The sequence below is a fragment of the Callithrix jacchus genome, chromosome 10 (genome assembly GCF_049354715.1).
Source record: "Callithrix jacchus isolate 240 chromosome 10, calJac240_pri, whole genome shotgun sequence".
Classification (NCBI taxonomy): domain Eukaryota; kingdom Metazoa; phylum Chordata; class Mammalia; order Primates; family Cebidae; genus Callithrix; species Callithrix jacchus.
This window is the reverse complement of record NC_133511.1, coordinates 118,927,818-118,947,500: the sequence shown is the minus strand read 5'-3', so window position 1 is coordinate 118,947,500 and position 19,683 is coordinate 118,927,818. Positions and strand designations below refer to the sequence as shown.

The window sequence follows — 19,683 nt, the reverse complement described above, 5'->3', positions numbered from 1 at the left end:
GTGTGAGCCACCACAGCTGGCCTAAAATTTTTTTTTGTAAAGAAACAGATATATGTGTGTTTATACACACATAAAAATATCTAGGAGATGATATAGCATCTTGTCAACTAAGTGGTTACTCTCAAGGGCACAAAATTTGGGGGAAAGGGGAGGTATGAGACTCGCTTTTTTTTTTTTTTTTAAGACTGGACGTTGCTGTCACCCAGGCTGAAATACAGTGGTGTGATCATAACTCACTGTAGCCTCAACCTGCTGGGCTCAGCTCAAGTGATGCCCCCACCTCAGTCTCCCCAGTAACTGGGGCTAGGCACTTGCTATCATGCCTGGCTAATTTAAAAATATATACTTTTTGGAGAGACAGGTCTCACTATGTTGCCCAGGTTGAGACTCACTTTTAGGTTCTGGATGTTTCTATACTGTTTAAAAGTTTATACCAGGTGTGTTCTATATTTGCAGCGACACAAAGAACTAATACGAAACTAAGACAGTGTAGTAAATGGAAGGCAATGGCTCAGCAGTCAAAAGGTCTGGGGCCTCACCCTAGACTGGCCACTAAATTACATGACCTTCTCAGCTGGGCATGGTGGCCGATGCCTATAATCCCAGCACTTTGGGAGGCCAAGGCAGGAAGATCATGAGGTCAGGAGTTCGAGACCAGCTTGGCCAACATGGTGAATCCCTGTCTCTACTAAAAATACAAAAATTAGCCCGACGTGATGGCACACACCATAATTCCAGCTACTCAGGAGGCTGAGGCAGGAGAATTGCTTGAACCCAGGAGGCAGAGGTTGCAGTGAGCCAAGATCGTGCCATTGCACTCCAACTCCGGGCAACAGAGCAAGACTCTGTCTCAGAGAAAAAAAAAATTACGTGACCCTGAAAGTGTCCCATCCTCTTGCTGACCTTGTATTTCTCATCTCCTGGTGAAGCAGGTCGCCCAAGCCATGCTGAGGCTCCTTCCAATGCACAGGCTGATGATTCCCTGAGTGAGGCCTACTCAACATGAGCTAGTCAGGTGGCAACAAAGCTTGAACCCTGAAATCCTGCCTTCCTGCTGAACTGGAACAAGATTTCCCTCTACCTGGGAAGAAACAAGCTGGAAAATGCCTTTCCTGGCCTATAGGTGAGAGGGAAGCATCTACCATTCTGATAAGGAGCTGCCTCCAGTATTTACAGGTAAGACCATTCTACATACATTCCAGCTGGAACAGTTCAAGGTGCCTGGGAAAGGTACATTCCAGCCGGAACTATTCAGGGTGCCTGGGAAAGGTATCAGTGCGGCAGGCGACGTGGACCTGCCTGGCAGACTGTCAGCCCTCCAGGCTTCTTTCCCGCTCCCTGCTCAGGCCAAACACTTCCTAGGTCAACACCATCCCCTTCTTCGTACCTCGATGGGCTGCCATTCACCCAGGACGAATACGTGCAGCATGTTCACGTCGGGATCCTTCTGGAAGATGTTAGGCTTGGCGTGGTGCTGGAAGTGGCGATGATTCCACCAGTTGGCAGAGGCACCCTGTGGGGAGAGAGGGCTTGGGATGAGCCATGCGGGCAACCAAGGAACTGAGCTCGGCTGTGACAGGCCCTGCTCGGGACCAGTTCCCTGCACCTTCAGCCTTTGGGGACAGCACCTTGGACCTCCATAAAGTCAGAATCCAGCCCTGCCGTGACTGAGCTCAGAGCATGGGCCAGCCCCAGATGGAGTCAAGTCACTTTATCTCTCTAGGCTTCAGTTTCCCCGATCATAAGATGATGATGGCGGGTGAGGTGTGCTGCTGTGGGACCACGTGGTGAGCACTCCAGCAGCTGTGGGAGGTGGTCTCTGCCTCTCTGCCCCCATGTGTGAAGCCAGGGCTGTGCAAGGTAAAGCCCGGGTTGCAGGGCCAGCGGGAAGTGGTCTCTACTATGCAACCCAGAAATCTCCCTCCGGAGTGTATATCCAAGAGAAATGAAAACATGTCCACACACAAATTCATAGAGGAGCGTTCATATCAGCATGCTTCAAAGGAGCCAAAAAAGCAAAAGCAGCACAAGTGTCCATCGGCAGATGAGGGATGAATGAAACGCGGATTATCCACACAACGGAGTACTGTGTGGCTGTGCCATAAACAGAACGAATCACTGACACTTCCTACACAGACGAGCCTGCAAACGTGCAAAGAGAAAGCAGCAGCCACGAAGGACCACATATCGCATGATTCCAGTGACATGAAACATCCAGAGTAGGGAAATCTACAGAGACAGAAAGATTAGCAGTTGTATAGGGCTAGGATTGGGGCGGGGAGGGCGTGAGGGGGCTGGGGTGTGATGGCTAAGAGATGTGGGGTTTCTTTTGAGCCTAATGACGATGCTCGAAAATTGACTATGATGATGGTTGCATATATCTGTGAATATACTAAAAGTCATTGACTTGTCTAGTTTGAATGGGAAAACTGGCTGGGCACGGTGGCTCACCCCTGTAATTCCAGCACTTTGGGAGGCAGAGCAGGTGGATCACTGAAGGTCAGGAGTTTGAGATCAGCCTGGACAACATGGTAAAACCCCATCTCGACTAAAAATACAAAAGTTAGCCGGGCGTAGTGGCAGGTGCCTATAATCTCAGCGACACCAGAGTCTGAGGCAGGAGAATCACTTGAACCCAGGAGGTGGAGGTTGCAGTGAGCTGAGATCACACCACTGCACTCTAGCCTGAGTGACAGAGCAAATCTCTGTCAAAAAAATAAGGTAGGGGGAGAACTGTATCTCAATAAAATTTCAATAAAGCCTTTTTTTTTTGAGACAGAGTCTTGCTCCGTCGCCCAGGCTGGACTGCAGTGGCACAATATCCGCTCACTGCAACCTCCGCCTCCCAGGTTCAAGCGATTCTCCTGCCTCAGACTCCCGAGTAGGCGGGACTACAGGCGCATGCCACCATGCCCCGAGAATTTTTTATTTTTTTAGGAGATGAGGTTTCACCGTGTTAGCCAGGATGGTCTCGATCTCCTGACTTAGTGATCAGCCCACCCTGGCCTCCCAAAGTGCTGGGATTACAGGCGTGAGCCACTGCACTCAGCCAGAGCATTTTTTTCTTTCTTTCTTTCTTTCTTTTTTTTAAGACTAGTCAAGTGCAGTAGTGAGAAGGGGGGAAGAGTAGAACAAGGAGTTCGATCTGTAACTGACTGTGAACCATCAATTGAGATAACTCACTACCTTCAGACCAGCTGCCAGAGCATTTTTAACAAACAAAAATATAGCAGATTACAAGTGGCCCCTGCTCTTGGAGAGCGCAGTTGCGCTACTATGCCGAGGGTGGGTCCTGAGATTCATGTCACACCCCAAGGCGGGAGGGAGGGCTTAACAAACAACCGCTAACATGAACCAGAAGAGCTTTCCTGCTTCTAACACTGAAATAGGATTCCATGAGACATGATGCATAACATGGGTGTTTCTTTTGAGGCCACAGATTTCCGTCTCCCCAGCTCAAGCTCTTGAGAGGCACGGCCCTCAACAAAGTTGCCCAGCAACAGAGGGAAGAAAATATACGACTTCAGCATCATGACTATCCTAGTGAACTGTTGCTGGATCAATGCTTTGACTAAGGGTCTGCAGAAAAGGCCACTCTGCTGGCCGGGTGCGGTGGCTCATGCCTGTAATCCCAGCACTTTGGGAGGCCGAGGCAGCGGATCACGAGGTCAGGAGACTGAGACCATCCTGGCCAACATGGTGAAACCCCGTCTCTACTAAAAATACAAAAATTAGCTGGGTATGGTGGTGCGCGCCTGTAGTCCCAGCTACTTGGGAGGCTGAGGCAGGAGAATCGCTTGAACAAGGGAGTCAGAGGATGCAGTGAGCTGAGGTGGCACAGCTGCACTCCAGCCTGAAGACAGAAGGAGACTCTGTCTCAAAAAAAAAAGCCCAATCTGCTAAACAAACACTTTACTTGGAAGACGCTTTTGGCACAAACACGGTCTATGGACACTAACAGCCATGGGTGGGAAGAGCAATGGGCAGCTATGACCTTTGCAGTGATCTCAAGCCCCTGGAAACAGGCAGGCCTCAAAACCCACGAGAGATAGAAAAAAAGTCAGAGAGTGAAAGCTTAGAGGCTTCACTTTGGGAGGCCGAAGCGGGTGGATCACTGCAGGTCAGGAGTTCGAGACCAGCCTGGCCAACATGGGGAAACCTCGTCTCTACTAAAACAACAAAAATTATCTGGGCATGGAGGCAGGCACCTGTAATCTCAGCTTCTCAAGAGTCTGAGACAGGAGAATCCTGTGACTCTGCGAAGCAGAGGCTGCAACGAGCTGAGATTGCACCAGTGCACTTTAGCCTGGGCGGCAGAGCAAAACTGCATCTCAAAAAAACAAAAGCTTAGAGGCCCGAGGAATTAAATGACACATTTGTGTTTGTTGTCAAAAGGAACAAAGGCCAGGCACAGTGGCTCACGCCTGTAATCCCAGCGCTTTGGAAGGTCGAGGCAGGCGGATCACCTGAGGTTGGGAGTTTGAGACCAGGCTGACCAACATGGAGAAACTCCATCTCTACTAAAAATATAAAATTAACCAGGCATGGTGGCACACACCTGTAATCCCAACTACTTGGGAGGCTGAGGCAGGAGAATCACTCGAACCCGGGAGGTGGAGGTTGTGGTGAGCCGAGATCGCGCCACTGCACTCCAGCCTGGGCAACAAGAGTGAAACTCCATCTCAAAAAAAAAGGGAACAAAATTCCTGGGAAAAATCAAATGGAAAAATCTCTGGCACAAATTGGAGGAGCAAGGCATGAAACAAGTAAGTGTGATGTTTGGGGGATACCAACCCAGCGATGTTTGTTGAGTGAATACATGGAGGAAAGCGAGATGGGCTGAGAACAGGGAGCCAGTGAGGTGGGGCAGTCCCGGCTCTCCCTGGACTCAGGATGAGATGAAATGAAAGCAGCTTTTGTTCATGCTATTGCTCTGCTGTGATTCTCTTCCATTCTTCTTTGCAAGGCAAGGCCCTGCTTGTCCTTCTGGGCACCTGGAAACCCGTCCTGCCCTGGACCAGTGGCCAGTCCCATGTTCCCAGAATGTGGTCAGATGTCGCTTACCCTAAGCCAGCTGCTGTGCTCTGCACTGGCATAGTGAGCTGTAATGGCGCCACTGCACTCCAGCATGGGTGACAGAGTGAGATGTCTCTAACCAAGAGTAATACTTGCTACAAGTGTCACTAAATAACCTTGCTAAGGTTGCAGTGACAAAGAGACCAAACCCTTGTTCTTACGGAGCTGTGAGGGAGGGTCTGGCGTCATCACACCAAACGCAAACTGAGCTGGGGCCAGGAAAGCTAAGCATCCACCGCGCTACAGAAGGTGGCCAGGCAGAGAGAGGGCTGCTTTCCTAGCAGAGGGAAGAGCCTAGGGGAGGCCTTGGGAGGGGAAGGGGGAGTGCAGAATGTTCCAGAAGCCAGAGGAAAGCTCTTTGGTATAACTGTAACCAGCAGTGCTGGGCAGAGCCATATCAGAGCCTGAGGCAAAAAAATATAAATAAATAAAGTGTACTCTTGGCTTTAATGGAAGCAAATTCATCGATAATATTTTCAAAGTCTGCTTTTTGCCTCATCTTGTTTTCAGCGAAAATAATTGCTGAGTTTCATGATTTCTGTCAATCAAGTGAAGAGCTTAAATAATTTTAATTTTTAATTTTTTGAGATGGAGTCGCATTCAGCCACCCAGGCTGAAGTGCGGTGGCACAATCTCGGCTCACTGCAACCACCACATCCTGGGTTCAAGCGATTCTCCTGTCTCAGCCTCCCGAGCAGCTGGGATTACAGGCACACCACTTCGCCCAGCTAATTTTTGTATTTTTAGTAGAGACAGGGTTTCACCATGTTGCCCAGGCTGGTCTCGAACTCCTGACCTTAAGTGATGCACCTACCTCAGCCTCCCAAAGTGCTGGGATTACAGGCGTGATCCATCACTCCCAACCAAGCAAACTCGTCCAGCCTTAACTAACTTTTAATTACGTCCAAGTTTAGTCAAAGCATAAGCACTGTTTTGGCATTTACGCTAGAATGTCAGGACTTCTAATACATCAGCTTCTAAATTGTTAAATATTTTTTCAACTACTTTAATGCTCTGGGAAAAAAAATTAGCCATTAAAAAAGTGACACACACAAACACGTATAGTTAGGTGTGTGTTTTTCCATTTGCCTCAGTTGTCCTGATCGTTATTTAAAATTTTGATATTTTGCTCATTGTGGATTTTTTTGCATTAATTTTGATTTTTTAAAGAACATATTGCAGGTCAGGTGTGGTGGCTCACGCTTGCAATCCCAGCACTTTGGGAGGCTGAGGCAGATGGATCGCCTGAGGTCAGGAGTTCAAGACCAGCCTAACCAACATGGTGAAACCCTGACTCTACTAAAAATACAAAAAAATTAGCTGGTCGTGGTGGCGCACACCTATAATCCCAGCTACTTGAGAGGCTGAGGCAGGAGGATCATTTGAACTCAGGAGGCAGAGGTTGCAGTGAGCCGAGATCACGTCATCACATCACTCTTGTTGCCCAGGCCTGGCAACAAGAAACTCCATCTCAAAAAACAAAACCATATTGCATTAAAACGTTATTTATCTTGATGACCGAATTTGTCTGGTGTCCCCGTAGATTCTACACCATCGGCAAGTGCCTCACTTCTTTCACCCCAGTCTAGGCCCTGGTGGCCTGAGATGAGGCAGCAGAAAGGCTGGTAATGTCCATCTCTAGATGGAGCACGCAGATGGCACTGGGCCTTCCAGCTTGCATCTACTTATTTACAGACAGCGTCTCACTCTGTCACCCATGCTGGAGTGCAGTGGCACCATCACAGCTCACTGCAGCCTTGAAATTCCAGGCTTGAGTCATCCTCCTGCCTCAGCCTCCCCAGTAGCTGGGATCACAGGCATGCACCATCGCTCCCGGCTAATTTTTTTATTTTTAGTAGAGACAGGGTCTTGCTATATGGCCTAGGCTGGTCTCAAACTCCTGGCCTCAAGCAATCCTCCTGCCTTGACCTCCCAAAGCACTGAGGTTATAGGCGTGAGCCACAGGCACCTGGCTGATTTTATCCCAAGCGTAATGCTGAACTACGAAAGAGTTTTACCCTCAAAATTGTCTTTGAAAAGATCACACTCTGGAAGAAATGTTCACTGGGCATGACATGGGCTCAAGACAAACAGAAGTCAGGATGTGGAAAATTCCCATGAAATCCCATTAGCAGTTGGGCTCACATCTATAATCCCAGCACTGTGGGAGGCCGAGGCGGGGGGGTCATGAGGTCAGGAGTTCAAGACCAGCCTGACCAATATGGTGAAACCCTGTCTCTACTAAAAATACAAAAATTGGCTGGGCATGGTGGCGTGCACCTGTAATCCCAGCTACCAGGGAAGCTGAGGCAGGAGAATCACTTGAACCCGGGAGGTGGAGGTTGAAGTGAGCCAAGATCGCACCATTGCACTCCAGCCTGGCGACTCCATCTCAAAAAAAAAAAAAAAAAAAAAGAAAAAGAAATCCTATTAGCAGTGCAGCCAACAGTAAGGAAGGGGTCCCAGCCTCTCATAGCTCCTAATAACCTACTCACAGATCCCTCTAGCTTGTGCTAAGACACCTGAGTTGGCAAGGCCCTGGAGGACCTCCCTGTAGCCAGTCCCCTTTTCCCCAGTGATGGGAAGAGACACAGACCTCTGAGATTTGCCTGCATAGCTGTGCACCTGCCGAGTGCTGGAGCCACTTTCAGGGAAGCTGTGATGCACCCCTGAGTGAGCCGCATGCCCATGTCCTTGGCCTGGCTCAGTGACACAGCACCAAGGACACAGCCAGGAGGGGCTGGCAGGCCATGAGTGGAGCCCATGTGCCCAAGCCCAAGGACCCTATCTGCTGTCATCCACGTTCTACATGGAGACCAGTCCTCTGTCCTGGCCTCGTCTCCCGCCTGACGCAAGAGCCGTGCTCTGTGGCCCTTCAAGGACTGAGGGCCATTGGACAGGAAAGGTCCCCCCTGCCCGGCCCCTGCCCAGAATCCAGAAGCAGGACACAGCCCATCTTTGTTAAGTGCGTGGGGGCTCACATGGGTCAGGAGTTAAATGTTACTCTGCCATACTGAGGAGGGTTTGATCCAACAGAGGAGAGTTTAAAATGAAACAAAGCACTCCACTATGTGCGCCCTCTCCCTTTGCCCCTGAGATTCTGGACAGAGACCAGGTTCTCAGGCCACTACAGGCTCAGCGCCAGGCAAGCTGCTCGCTGCGAAACTGGTGACCAGCTCAGGGGTGGTTGGCTGCCGATGGGACCTGCAGCTGGCAAGCCAAGGGTCCCGCTGTGGTCTGGGTGGGAGAGGGGATAAGCTACACCCGACATGCAACTCCTCCCTCGCCAGGGTGTGGAGGGATGGAGTCTTTAGGACCCAGCTTTTCCCAGGAAGTGGGTACTGTTGCCTCGGGCTGGGATGGGGACATCTATTTCAGAGAGGAAGTTGGCAAAGACTCATTCCAGAACTGAGGAGATAAGACCTATCAGATCAAAACAAGGCCGTTGGTAAATTCCAGCTTATCTTTCTACAAACCTGCTGAGCCTCTGGTCTGCTTCCTCCTCCGGGGGGAGGTGAGGGCGGAACTTCCTTCACTCCTGCTCTTCTAACCACAACAGTCCTTTGGCCCAGCTATTCTTTCCGTAGTTTGATGTCTGCTACCTGAGGCCTCATAGGATGACGTTTACTTTTTGTACCCCACTTATTTCTAAAGAGTATTTAAAGTGGCTTAAGATAAAGCAGTCACATATAACAGAAGGCTAAAATAAAGATCAAAGCTTGAAGGAGAGAATGCGTACACCAAAACCAGACTAAAGACAGTTGCTGTTTCAAATGCTGCTTTGTACTTCCTGGCTCCTGAGGGGAGGAGAGAAACATAATGTATTTCTTTCCTTTTTTTTTTAGAGATGGGGTTTCACTGTGTTGCCTAGGCTGGTCTCGAACTCCTAGCAATTCTCCTGCCTCAGCCTCCCTGATGACTAGGATTACAGCTGTGCACCACCACCCCCAGCACAATGTATTTAAGAGTTCACATCCCCAGTGAAAGGAAGCATACCAACTCATCAAGAGATACTGCTACTGGCCGGGCCCGGTGACTCCTGCCTGTAATCCCAGCACTTTGGTAGGCCACGGAGGGCAGATCATGAGGTCAGAAGCTTGAGACCAGCCTGGCCAAAAGGGCGAAAATCCCATCTCTACTAAAAATACAAAAATTAGCCAGATGTGGTGGCACATGCCTGTAATTCCAGCTACTCAAGAAGCTGAGGCAGGAGAATCGCTTGAATCCAGGAGGCAGAGGTTGCAGTGAGCTGAGATTGTGCCACTGCACTCCAGCTTGGGCGACAAGAGCGAGACTCTGTCTCAAAAAAAAAAAAAATACTGCTATTTACTCTTTACTGTCCGCAAATGAAAACGGATTGTTAGATGCGTCCTTAGCTAAGGAACATCACACAATACAGTCCACTGAGCCCACAGACAAAAGTGGAGTGCGCCTGTCTTCATAACGAGTCATACACACTGTGGCTTTGAGGGTCGGACCTGATCCAGGGACAGGGCTCGATAAGGCGGCAGAATGGAGGGTCACCATGGCGCATGGCATAAGGCACCCATAGGCACACCTGCCTTGTCACCCTGTAGCCTCAGAGCACTGAGCAGACAGGAGTCCTTGTCTCTTTGTCTCAACTGCTATCCAACAGGACAGATGCTCAGGGCTGCTGACATTTACCTTTAAGTGGCCAATGACGAATTTGTGCACAATGTGGTTCCACGTGGATTTCCCGTAGACAGACAGGTGGCCATAATCGTGTTGCAGCCATCCAGCTTGGGCCTGGGGAGAGAGGGTCACACACGCTGTCACAGCCTCAGCTAACAGGCACCAGGTCTCTGTCAGCTGGGGAGGGCAAGGGTGACACATCTCACCTGAGAGGTAGCAAGGACAAAGGCTGTGATGAGGGTAGGAATCCAGCCATTGCCAAAGTAAAAGATGGTGAACCACGCAATGCTCTCCAAGGCGATGATGTGGGCCAGGTTGAGGAGGAAGAACATGTGGTTGGCCTTGAACAGGTTCATGTCCTTGGCCGTCTTCCTCAGGACCCGGAAGTCCTCGGTGATCTGAGACTGTTGACCAAGAGCACAGGGAAAGGAGTCAGCCACCAGCCACCCTGGAAGGAACATACATCTCGGGCTGCTGTGTCAACGGCAAACCCACAACCCAGAAAAGCTGTGGCAAGAGGGGACCAAGCCACAAGCCTTGACCCTACAGGAGACCCTGCAATGGTTGCTGTTACCCCACGCCTCGCACAGCCCTGGGGCCTGCATATTTGTCACAACTAGGTAAGAGTGACAGAGAAAGGCTTTGACTCAAAAGTTTGCATTTTGTACACCCTGTGTTCATAGCAGCACTATTCACAATGGGAAGAAGGTAGAAACCCCCCGAAAATCTCATGACAGATGAAGGGATCAACAACACGTGGTCTATTGATACAATGGAATATTACTCAGCCTTGAAAAGGGAGGAAATTCTGACACATGTTATAACATAGGTGAACTTTGAAGACATCATGCTAAGGGAAACAGGCCTGTCACCAAAGGACGAATATTGTGTGATTCCATACACAGGTGGTCCTGGGAGAGGTCAAATTCGGAGACAGGAAGTAGAAGTGTGGCAGCCAGGGCTGAGGGATGGGAGAATGAAGAGTGAGTGTTTAATGGGTGTGGAATTTCAGTTTGGGGAAAATGTAAACTGGATGGAGGTGAACGTTACGTAACAGTGTAAATGTGCTTATTTAATGTCACTGAACCGTACACATCAAATGATTAAAATGGTTAACCACACTTTTTTTAAAAAAAGAAAACTTTAATCCCAGCACTTTGGGCGGCCGAGGCAGGCAGATCACCTGAGGTCAGGAGTTCAAAACCAGCCTGGCCAACATGGTGAAACCCTGTCTCTACTAAAAATACAAAAATTAGCCTGGCGTGGTGATGGGTGCATAAAACCCCAGCTACTTGGGAGGCTGAGGCAGGAGAATCGCTTGAACCCAAGAGGCAGAGGTTGCAGTGAGCCAAGACTGTGTCACTGCACTCCAGCCTGGGCAACAAGAGCGAAACTCCATCTCAAAAAAAAGGAAACTTGCAGTTTCCACTACTCAACAGAGCACCACTTGCCCTGTGCACACTGTTGGGTCTTGAGGGGTTGAGGTAGGGGAGACTCAGACTAGTGCAGGAGGAAGAGCTGAGGCAGGGAGGAGGAGGCTGTGAGTTCTGGGCACGTGGAGCCAGGGAGGCAAGGTGGAGTGAAGGAGGGCCCTGGGAACACAACGGCATTGCAAGGAAGAAGGAACTTGGGACAGGAGGGAAGGGCAGGGAAGGAGGTGGGGGAGAATAGTTACCAGGAGGGGGGCGGTACCCACAGGGGATGACCAGGGTGCTACGAAGGGTGGTTTTGGTGGCACCTGGTGGGAGGAAGCCAGATCTGGGAGGCTGGGTGCCAAGTGGTGCAAGATCTGCAGCCAAAAGGGAGAGTGGTGGACAGAGTCGAGGAGCAGGGCCAGGGAGGAGGCAGCTACAGGGCAGGACCAGCAGAGCTGGGGAAGCTGCAGGCCAGGAGGCGCTGGGGCTGCTGGGGGGAGATGGACCCACTTGCAAAGTAGGCAGGAGGGAACAAGTGTGGGTCGGGGTGGGCTCAGGTCAGGCGATCTTGTGTGCCCTGGAGGGACAGGTGAGAGGAGGGTCATTGGCCTCTAGAGGACCCACAGTGTGGCCTGCAGCTCATTAGGAAAGCCAGAGGCAATGAGGGAGGTAGGGGACTGGCCCAGAGTCCAGGCCAGGAGAAAGCCTGGTCCTGACCTGGCTCTGCTAAGCAGAGGGGTCCAGCCCAGGCTTGAAACAAGAGGAGGAAAGGCTGGCTGGCACCAGGGTGACACTTCTCCAGTTCAGTCCAGTCTCCGCTCTGAACAGGAGGTTGGAGGAAGCTCAGAAGGAGCCATCCCATGGGGCAAGCAGGAGCCACCGTGGCCCGAGAACAGAGTGAGTAACTGACCCAGCCACCTCGCTGGCACCAAGGCCCCACATGGCATCCAGAGCCCTGCCTGGTGGTGACAGGGAAGAATTTCCACAGTGCCAGCCTCAACCCTGGGGTCACAGTGGGCCTAGCCAGGGCCTAGCACAGACTTACATGCTCTGCCCAGGACAAGGCTGGGCCAGACGGGTGCAGGGAGGGAACAGGTATGGGTGCTCTTGGCCCCACAAAGGACCAGGGTAGAACCAGCAACTTCCCAGGAAGGAGACTTGGGCAGGGGAAGGTAGGAATGAAGGGGAGACAGGAGATGGACAGCAAGGGGAATATCGGAGGCCCTCTGACCCCTACAGTGCTCCACCACTTACATGGGGACTTCACTGTTGAATAAAACAGCCCATGAGACCACAGGCGTTGCTATTTCCACACACTGCTGTCCTGGAAGCCCCACACCAAGCGGGGCATTTGACCCGCGGGTGACGAACAAACCACCAAGGAAAGGTCACTCTTTCTCAAAGAGGTGCTCCCGGACCACACACCCCAAAGCCGTGCTGTCATCAAATGGTATTCTCTTTTTCAGTGTTTCTGTCCTGTCTTTTTTTTTTTTTTTTTTTCAGATGGAGTTTCACTCTTTTTGCCCAGGTGTGATGGCATGATCTCGGCTCACCAAATCCTCTGCCTCCCTGGTTCAAGTGATTCTCCTGCCTCAGCCTCCCGAGTAGCTGGGATTACAGGCGTGCGCCACCATGCCCAGCTATTTTGTATTTTTGATAGAGATGGGGTTTCTCCATGTTGGTCAGTTTGGTCTCGAACTCCCAACCTCAGGTGATCCGCCTGCCTCAGCCTCCCACAGTGCTGGGATTACAGGCGTGAGCTGTGTTTCCCCTAGATTGTCATGGGGCAGCTTTCCGGAAAGTGATGGAGGAGAAGGAAAATAAAACTGGCCAGGAGACAGGAGACACCACTTGCTGTTGTCAAACCCCATCTCCCTGGGAGGCTTTGAGATCCTCCCAGACCGCAAGTGATCCACAGTGGCTCCTGCAGGACAAAGTCCCTGCCTCCTCCCCACTTACTGGTCCTGGGGCGAGGGGACCCTCTCTTGGACTCGCAGCCACCCTCAGCCTTGTCTCCACCGCCACGCAGGTTGCAAGCCTGACTCACGTTCTTGCCACGGTCCTGGCTGGGCTCCTCCGGGGCCAGCTCGCCAATAAGCAGGGGTTTCAAGAACTTGCGCACGAAATTCAGGTCAGGGTGGAAGGCATGGAAGACATCCTAGAAAGCAGAAGGCAGTGGTGAGCCTGAGACCTGACCTCGGTCTGCTCTCAGGCTCCAGGGAGGACAGTGCTCTCCAGCAGCGGCTCTGTCTGTGCACCCAGACACCAAATGGCATCTCCTATGATCTGGCCACAAATGCTGCCTCCAGCATTTTTCCAGGACAGAGCCCTCAGTGTCCAACACCAGTGGCAGTCACCACCTGGGCTTCTGTGCTGGTGCAGGCACGCTAAACTCCCCAGGGGTTTGTGGGTAGATGCACAGGCTGCCTTTGGGCAAGTTGGGGAATGGTGCACCTCCAGGAAGGCTGCACAAACCGCGCCATCCCCCATCTCTTGTCAGTTCCTCACATACATGTCCAGGGTTGTCAGTGAAAAGAACAAGACTGAATACTACCATGGCATTGGAAAGGTGCTGAGGAGATCACACAAACAAAAACTAAACACAGAATTATGTCAAAAGCATTCCTGAAAAAGCCTGGGAGGAGCTAGGCCATTAGTACACATGCTCAGGTAGCTGGATTATGCCTTGCTTCATTTTCGTACTTTCCAAACTCTTCACACTGCTATAATGGTACACATTTGCATCTTTTTTCCCAATCATAAAGTAAAAATGTGCTGAGTTTTGGCAAAGTTAGAAAAAGCACAGCAGAACGAAGAGGAAAATAAATATCACCCAGAAAGTGATCAGTATTACTAATATTTCAGTGCTTTTCCTTCCAGCTTTTTTCTGCACATATCATGCATATTACATGAATTATCTCATTAAAAATATGGCATTTCTATTAGAGATGAGCCAGCACCATGCAATAGAATGTCCCGGTGGTGAACGCTTTTTTCATCTGCATCAAATCAAGCTCCCTGACATTGGTAGGGTTGAGGAACCAAACTGCACCATGAGACACAATCAGAAAAATCAGCGGAGCTGGGGAAAAAAATATGAGTTTGTGAAAGAAAAAAAAAAAGTAAGGAAAGATGGTTTAGATTAAAAGAATCTAAAATGATATAACAACTGCAACTCTTGACTGGTCACAGTGGCTCACGCCTGTAATCCCAGCACTTTGGGAGGCTGAGGCAGGAAGATCGCTTGAGGCCAGGAGTTCAAGACCAGCCTGAGTAACAGCAAAACCCCTGTCTCTACTAAAAATAAACAAAATTAGCCAGGTGTGGTGGCCTGCACCAGTAACCCTGGTTACTTGGGAGGCGGAGGCAGGAAGATACAGTAAGCCTTGATGACACCACTGCACTTCAGCCTGGGCAACAGAGTGAGACACTGTCTCAAAAAACAAACAGGCTGGGCACAGTGGCTCATGACTGTAATCCCAATACTTTGGGAGGCCAAGGCAGGGGGATCGCCTGAGGTTAGGAGTTTGAGATCAGCCTGGGCAACATGGTGAAATCCCGTCTCTACTAAAAATACAAAAATTAGCCAGGTATGGTGGTGCACACCTGTAGTCCCAGCTACTCAGGAGGCTGAGGCACAAGAATCCCTTGAAACCAGGAGGCGGAGGTTGCAGTGAACCGAGATTGTGCCACTGCACTCCAGCCTGGGCAACAGAGTAAGACTCTGTCTCAAAAAACAAACAAACAAAAAACATGCTGCAATTTTTTAATCTGAAAGGCTCTCACTTAAAGGGGGAAAAAAAATGAGTTACACAAGGCTTTTCGGGGGATGAATGAGAAAAAGTGAACATGGACCAGATATTTGATTATATCAAGGAATTACCACTAATTTTCTGAAATGTGACAAAAGTACGGTGATTATGTTAGAGCATCTCTTTCTTTTTCTTTTTTTTTTTTAGAGACGGAGTTTTGCTCTTGTTACCCAGGCTGGAGTGCAATGGTGCGATCTCGGCTCACTGCAACCTCCGCCTCCTGGGTTCAGGCAATTCTCCTGCCTCAGCCTCCCGAGTAGCTGGGACTACAGGCACGTGCCACCATGCCCAGCTAATTTTTTGTATCTTTAGTAGAGACGGGGTTTCACCATGTTGACCAGGATGGTCTCGATCTCATGACCTCGTGATCCACCCGCCTCGGCCTCCCAAAATGCTGGGATTACAGGCTTGAGCCACCGCGCCCGGCCTCTTTCTTTTTCTTATGAAATAATGAAGACTTTGGAGATGTGATCACATAATCACGAAACTTATTTTCAAAAGCAAACTGCACATGTATAAAGAGGAAAAATGCAAATGTGGCAAAATGTTACAACTAGTGAATCTTGGCTGAGGATACACAGGTGTTTGCTTATTCTTTCCAAGTTTCTGGATGTTGGGAAAATTTCAAAGGTAAAAAAGGGAGGAGGTGGAGAAAGCACCCACCACTCATGGAAATCTCTTCACCCCATACGTAAAGCTCTCCCAAGGGTAACTCCCAGTCTCCCATCGTCTCCTCACTGCATCCTTGGCACCAGGTTCTTCGCTTGGTCTTTGTTCTATTTGTGTCTAGAACAGACTGACAAAGCAACACTTCGTGCAGGAGAAAACTGGGCCCACGTTTTTTAAAAAAAATGTCTGTACCCCACTAGCAGAAAGAAAAGGAATGGTAGCAGAGGATCAGGTCAAATGTATTTTCAGGGAAAAGGATTGTACTGTTTCAGGCTCCTGGGGACAGGCAGGGAGGAGGCCGGGTTTGCAGTGGTGACCAACTTTGCCTTCTCTGGGTGGGGTGAGCCATCCCCACCAGAGCCTCAGCCGCCTCTGCAAAATGAGCAAGGACCTGGGAGAGGCCAGAGGAGCTGCCAAAGTCAGGGCTCAGGGCTGGGCCTGAAAAAGCCCCTTCATTGGTCCTCCTCACATCACGCCACGGCCTTTGAGAAATGAACAGGAAGTCCCTGGTAAAGCAGTTTCCTGAGAAGCAGCTGCAGTGGCTGATAACTAATGGATTCCTCTTGTTTCATTGAAAGGTAAGATTCAGTGGCTTGCAAATGCACTCATCTCTGCTACTGCTGCCTCATGCCGCGACCCCTGCGGTCCAGGCTCCAGCTCCAAGGGGAGCAGATGGATGACAGAGCCCTTCCTTGCTCCTCAGCCATTTCCAGAGGGCCCTCGGGCAGCCTCACCTCCCTGAGGCCAGGGGTAACCCCCATGCGCCAGGCAGGGAGCCAGGAGTGTTATTCATGTTACTCCCTTAAGCCTCAAAGCCTAGCTCTTGAGATGAAGATGGGGGAGCACAGGAAGCAAAGTCCTGGGCTCCAAGTGGCAGAGCCAGGATCAAATCCAGGTCCATCTGCCTCTAGGGACTTCTTTCTCATGTGCCACACGCTTCCTGCCGTTTCAGAAAAACGAGGATTCTGCTGGATTGGCTCCTCGTCTGCGGTCAATCTGGCAGATTTCCAAGCAGGCATGGTATGGACCACCCTTGAACATGCCACACCCCATTCCACACCAGGGCCACCTCCATTCACAACTCAGCCTCAACATCACCTCCCAGAGGCTTTTCCCAACATCACATCTGAAAGAGCTCTGCTGACCCTGGGTTTTCCCTGGGTCATTGCCCTGTTAGATTTTCTTCCTAGCAGTCATCAAGGTTCATCATCAGACCAAGTGACATATCCACTTGTTTATGGCCTGGAACATAAGCACCCTTGGGAAGGCCTATACCTGTCCCGTTCGCTGCAATAACCCCAGTGCCGGCAACGGGGCCAATTAAGGTGGCTCACGAGGGAATGAAGGGACCCAGGACCCCACAGCTGCACACGCTCCGATCTCATCCTTTTCCACTGTGCAGTCATGATCAGACACTTGGCCTCTTCCACGTTTCACACAATTTGGCTTCTGCCTCTGGAACACCAAAAGCCTTCTCCAGTATCCCCATGCTGGTGGCTGCTACAGCTGCTACTTGAGGAGGTGACATAGACATGCCACAGAGCCACGGGAATGGCTTGGATATATCAGCCACGAATCTTTACCAAACTTCGTGAGGCAGGTCCTTTTTTAGAGATGAGAAACGAGGCGTAGGTTGGCAGAGCCACCTGCCCACCATCACACTCGGGATGAAAGTTTGAGTCACGTGTGGCTACCTTGAGCGTTGCCCGCTGTTCATGCAAAGGCTTCCTTCAGCATGAGCGTCCTCCTCCTTGTGAGTTGATCATTTTTTTGTGTGTCTTGCCATAAGTGTGTCTCACACACTGGCAGAAGCTTCCCAGTCTGCCGGGTTACAGAAATGTCTGGCAGGTAGCAGGCAGACCAGGATTCAAGGCAAGGCAGGGCCAACCCAAACACTGTCTTTGGAACAAGAATTGGAACCAGGCTCTATCCTTGCCTAACAGGAGAGAAGCCAGAGACTTTCCAGGAAGACGACCCGGGACATGGGGAAGAGAAAGGAGAGGCAAACAGGTGGAGAAAGCAGAGCTGCGCCCGCTCTAGCAGAGCAGGTGTGTGTGGGGCGGAGAGGTCAGAACACTCAGATTCCAAAGCGCATGTCACACTTAACTCTTTGCCAGTTCCTGCTTCTGTCATCGCCCAGTCGACTTCTCCACAGGGACGTTTTCCCGCCCCTGCCCCGGCCCCACTCCGGGTACAATTCGCAGTTGCTCGCCATGCACTGAGCACCTGGTGCCAGGAAGTGTTTATGGCTGTGCCCACATGCTCTACAGAGCAAGGCTAATCTCTAATTGGATGTTGCACAACCAGGCACCTCACCCAGGACTTGGGAAGTGCAGGACGGGCAAGCTCAGGGCATACAGTAGGGTAGGCAGCAGCCCTGGGGATCAGAACTCTATGAAACAAGTGCTCTAAGAGTGAGGAGACGCATAGGCGGGACTCTGGCATTCTCCGGTGGAAGTGAAGATCAAGACAGGGATGCTGACTTCCTTTGTGCAGCAGGGAGAGGCAGGCAGGGCGAGAAGCCCCTATGCTATATCCCCTCCAAGGAAAGAAGCAATGGAGGCTGGTGGGGCAGTGCTCTGTGGCCAAAGAGCCCTGCAGTGAGAGCTTCCCCCATAACACGGGGTCCATATAGTACCCTGAAGGTGGAAAGGCAGTGCTGCACAGGAGACAGGCCTCTGCAAAGGCAACCTGGGCATGAAGGAATTAATACCAGTCGCCACTTTCATCTCAGAACTGGGGATGCGGAGGCTGCAGCCACAGGAATTGCATGGCTCCCATCTCAGCTGGGGAGATGGAGCTGCCTTCCAGGCCTGGGAATTCATAAAGCTGGGGCTGGAACCCAGGTCCCCTGCCTCTAAATACTACAACCTTCCTGCCCTGTCCAAAGGAGGCCAGAGTTCCACTTTTGATCTGTTGCCTTTTCACAAGAACAACATAGGAGCAGGTTGAAAGGTGGAAGAAACCTCTGGTCTCTTCTCACTCTCCGTTGATTCTAAGAGGTCACCAAGGCAGACCGGGCAGAAACAGTTGCTGAGACAAGGGCTAGGGCTGGGGGTGCTGATGTCTAGAGGCAGAGAGTCCAGATCCAAGCCCCAGCTGGAGAGAGAGTGAGGGGAGCACCTCCTGCAGCTTCGGGTCTCTGTCTGTGAATAATTCATCGTTGTGACCCAGCCCAGCTCAGAGCAATGGAGACACTCAATGAATGTTTGATGAATAGCTGCGGAAGAGGAATAGTTCTGCAGTGATGGGACTGCTGTGAAAAGAGCAGACACACCCTTAGGGCGAGGGTGAGGGTTCCTTTTGCCCACAGCAAGGAAAAGACGAGAGAAGCACCTGCAGTACCAAAGGGAAGAGATCAGAGGTGGAAACAGGAAGAGAAGGAAAGTGAGCTGCGAGGGTGTGAGGTCAGATCCTGAGTTTAGGTCTGAGTGCTGCCGCTTGAACCAGCTTGGTGCCTCAGAGCAATGAGCGATGCCTGACTGGGCTGATCCAAGCACCAAGTGAAGTGATACATATGAAGGTGCTTTGTGAACTGCAAAAATCAAGCAACTTTTATTATTAGAGGTAAGGCCAGGGTTCAACTTCTGTGGAAGGACCATGTGACAGTTGCCCCATTCTTTTGGGGAGACAGGTCCTGACTACCTGGTTATTTTCCTCCTCAGAAAAAAGAAAATGCCCTATTAAGACGCCTGATAGTCCCAAGAATGGCTTCCTTGACTTCCAACCTGTTTTCAGCCTTGCGTTTGGAAGACTGCGGTGACGGGCTCAGAACATGGCCTGAGAATGTTCCAGGGAATCCAGCCTCTGTCTTTGGATCAGTCTCTCCCCAGACTGTGCCTGGTCCATAAATTCTCACTCCCCATGCTCTTGGGGAGAAACCGTCTCGCCAAGGGGCAAAGCAAAGCCACTTGCTCAATAACCTAGGCAAATGTCACTGGATTCCAGTAGCCTGTTCCTGCCTGTCTCTTTAGGTCCTCTTCCTATACGCCCCACCCACCCAATGTCGCTCAAGGCCTTTTTCCAACCTGGTCCTGGACACTTAAATAAAAAAAGAA

The 19,683-nt window shown here is 50.8% G+C and overlaps 1 protein-coding gene across 2 annotated transcripts in view; it reads right to left on the bottom strand.

Moving 5' to 3' along the window:
* FADS2 (fatty acid desaturase 2) overlaps positions 1-19,683 on the bottom strand; it is a 39,312-nt gene that overhangs the window by 15,400 nt on the left and 4,229 nt on the right. For both annotated transcript variants that reach the window (XM_078341180.1, XM_009008303.5), the window contains exons 2-5: positions 13,192-13,302; positions 9,936-10,133; positions 9,742-9,843; positions 1,388-1,513 (exon numbers count right to left, since the gene is read on the bottom strand). In XM_078341180.1, coding sequence (XP_078197306.1) covers positions 1,388-1,513; positions 9,742-9,843; positions 9,936-10,133; positions 13,192-13,302 — 537 coding nt within the window. The remainder of the gene's footprint in view (positions 1-1,387; positions 1,514-9,741; positions 9,844-9,935; positions 10,134-13,191; positions 13,303-19,683) is intronic.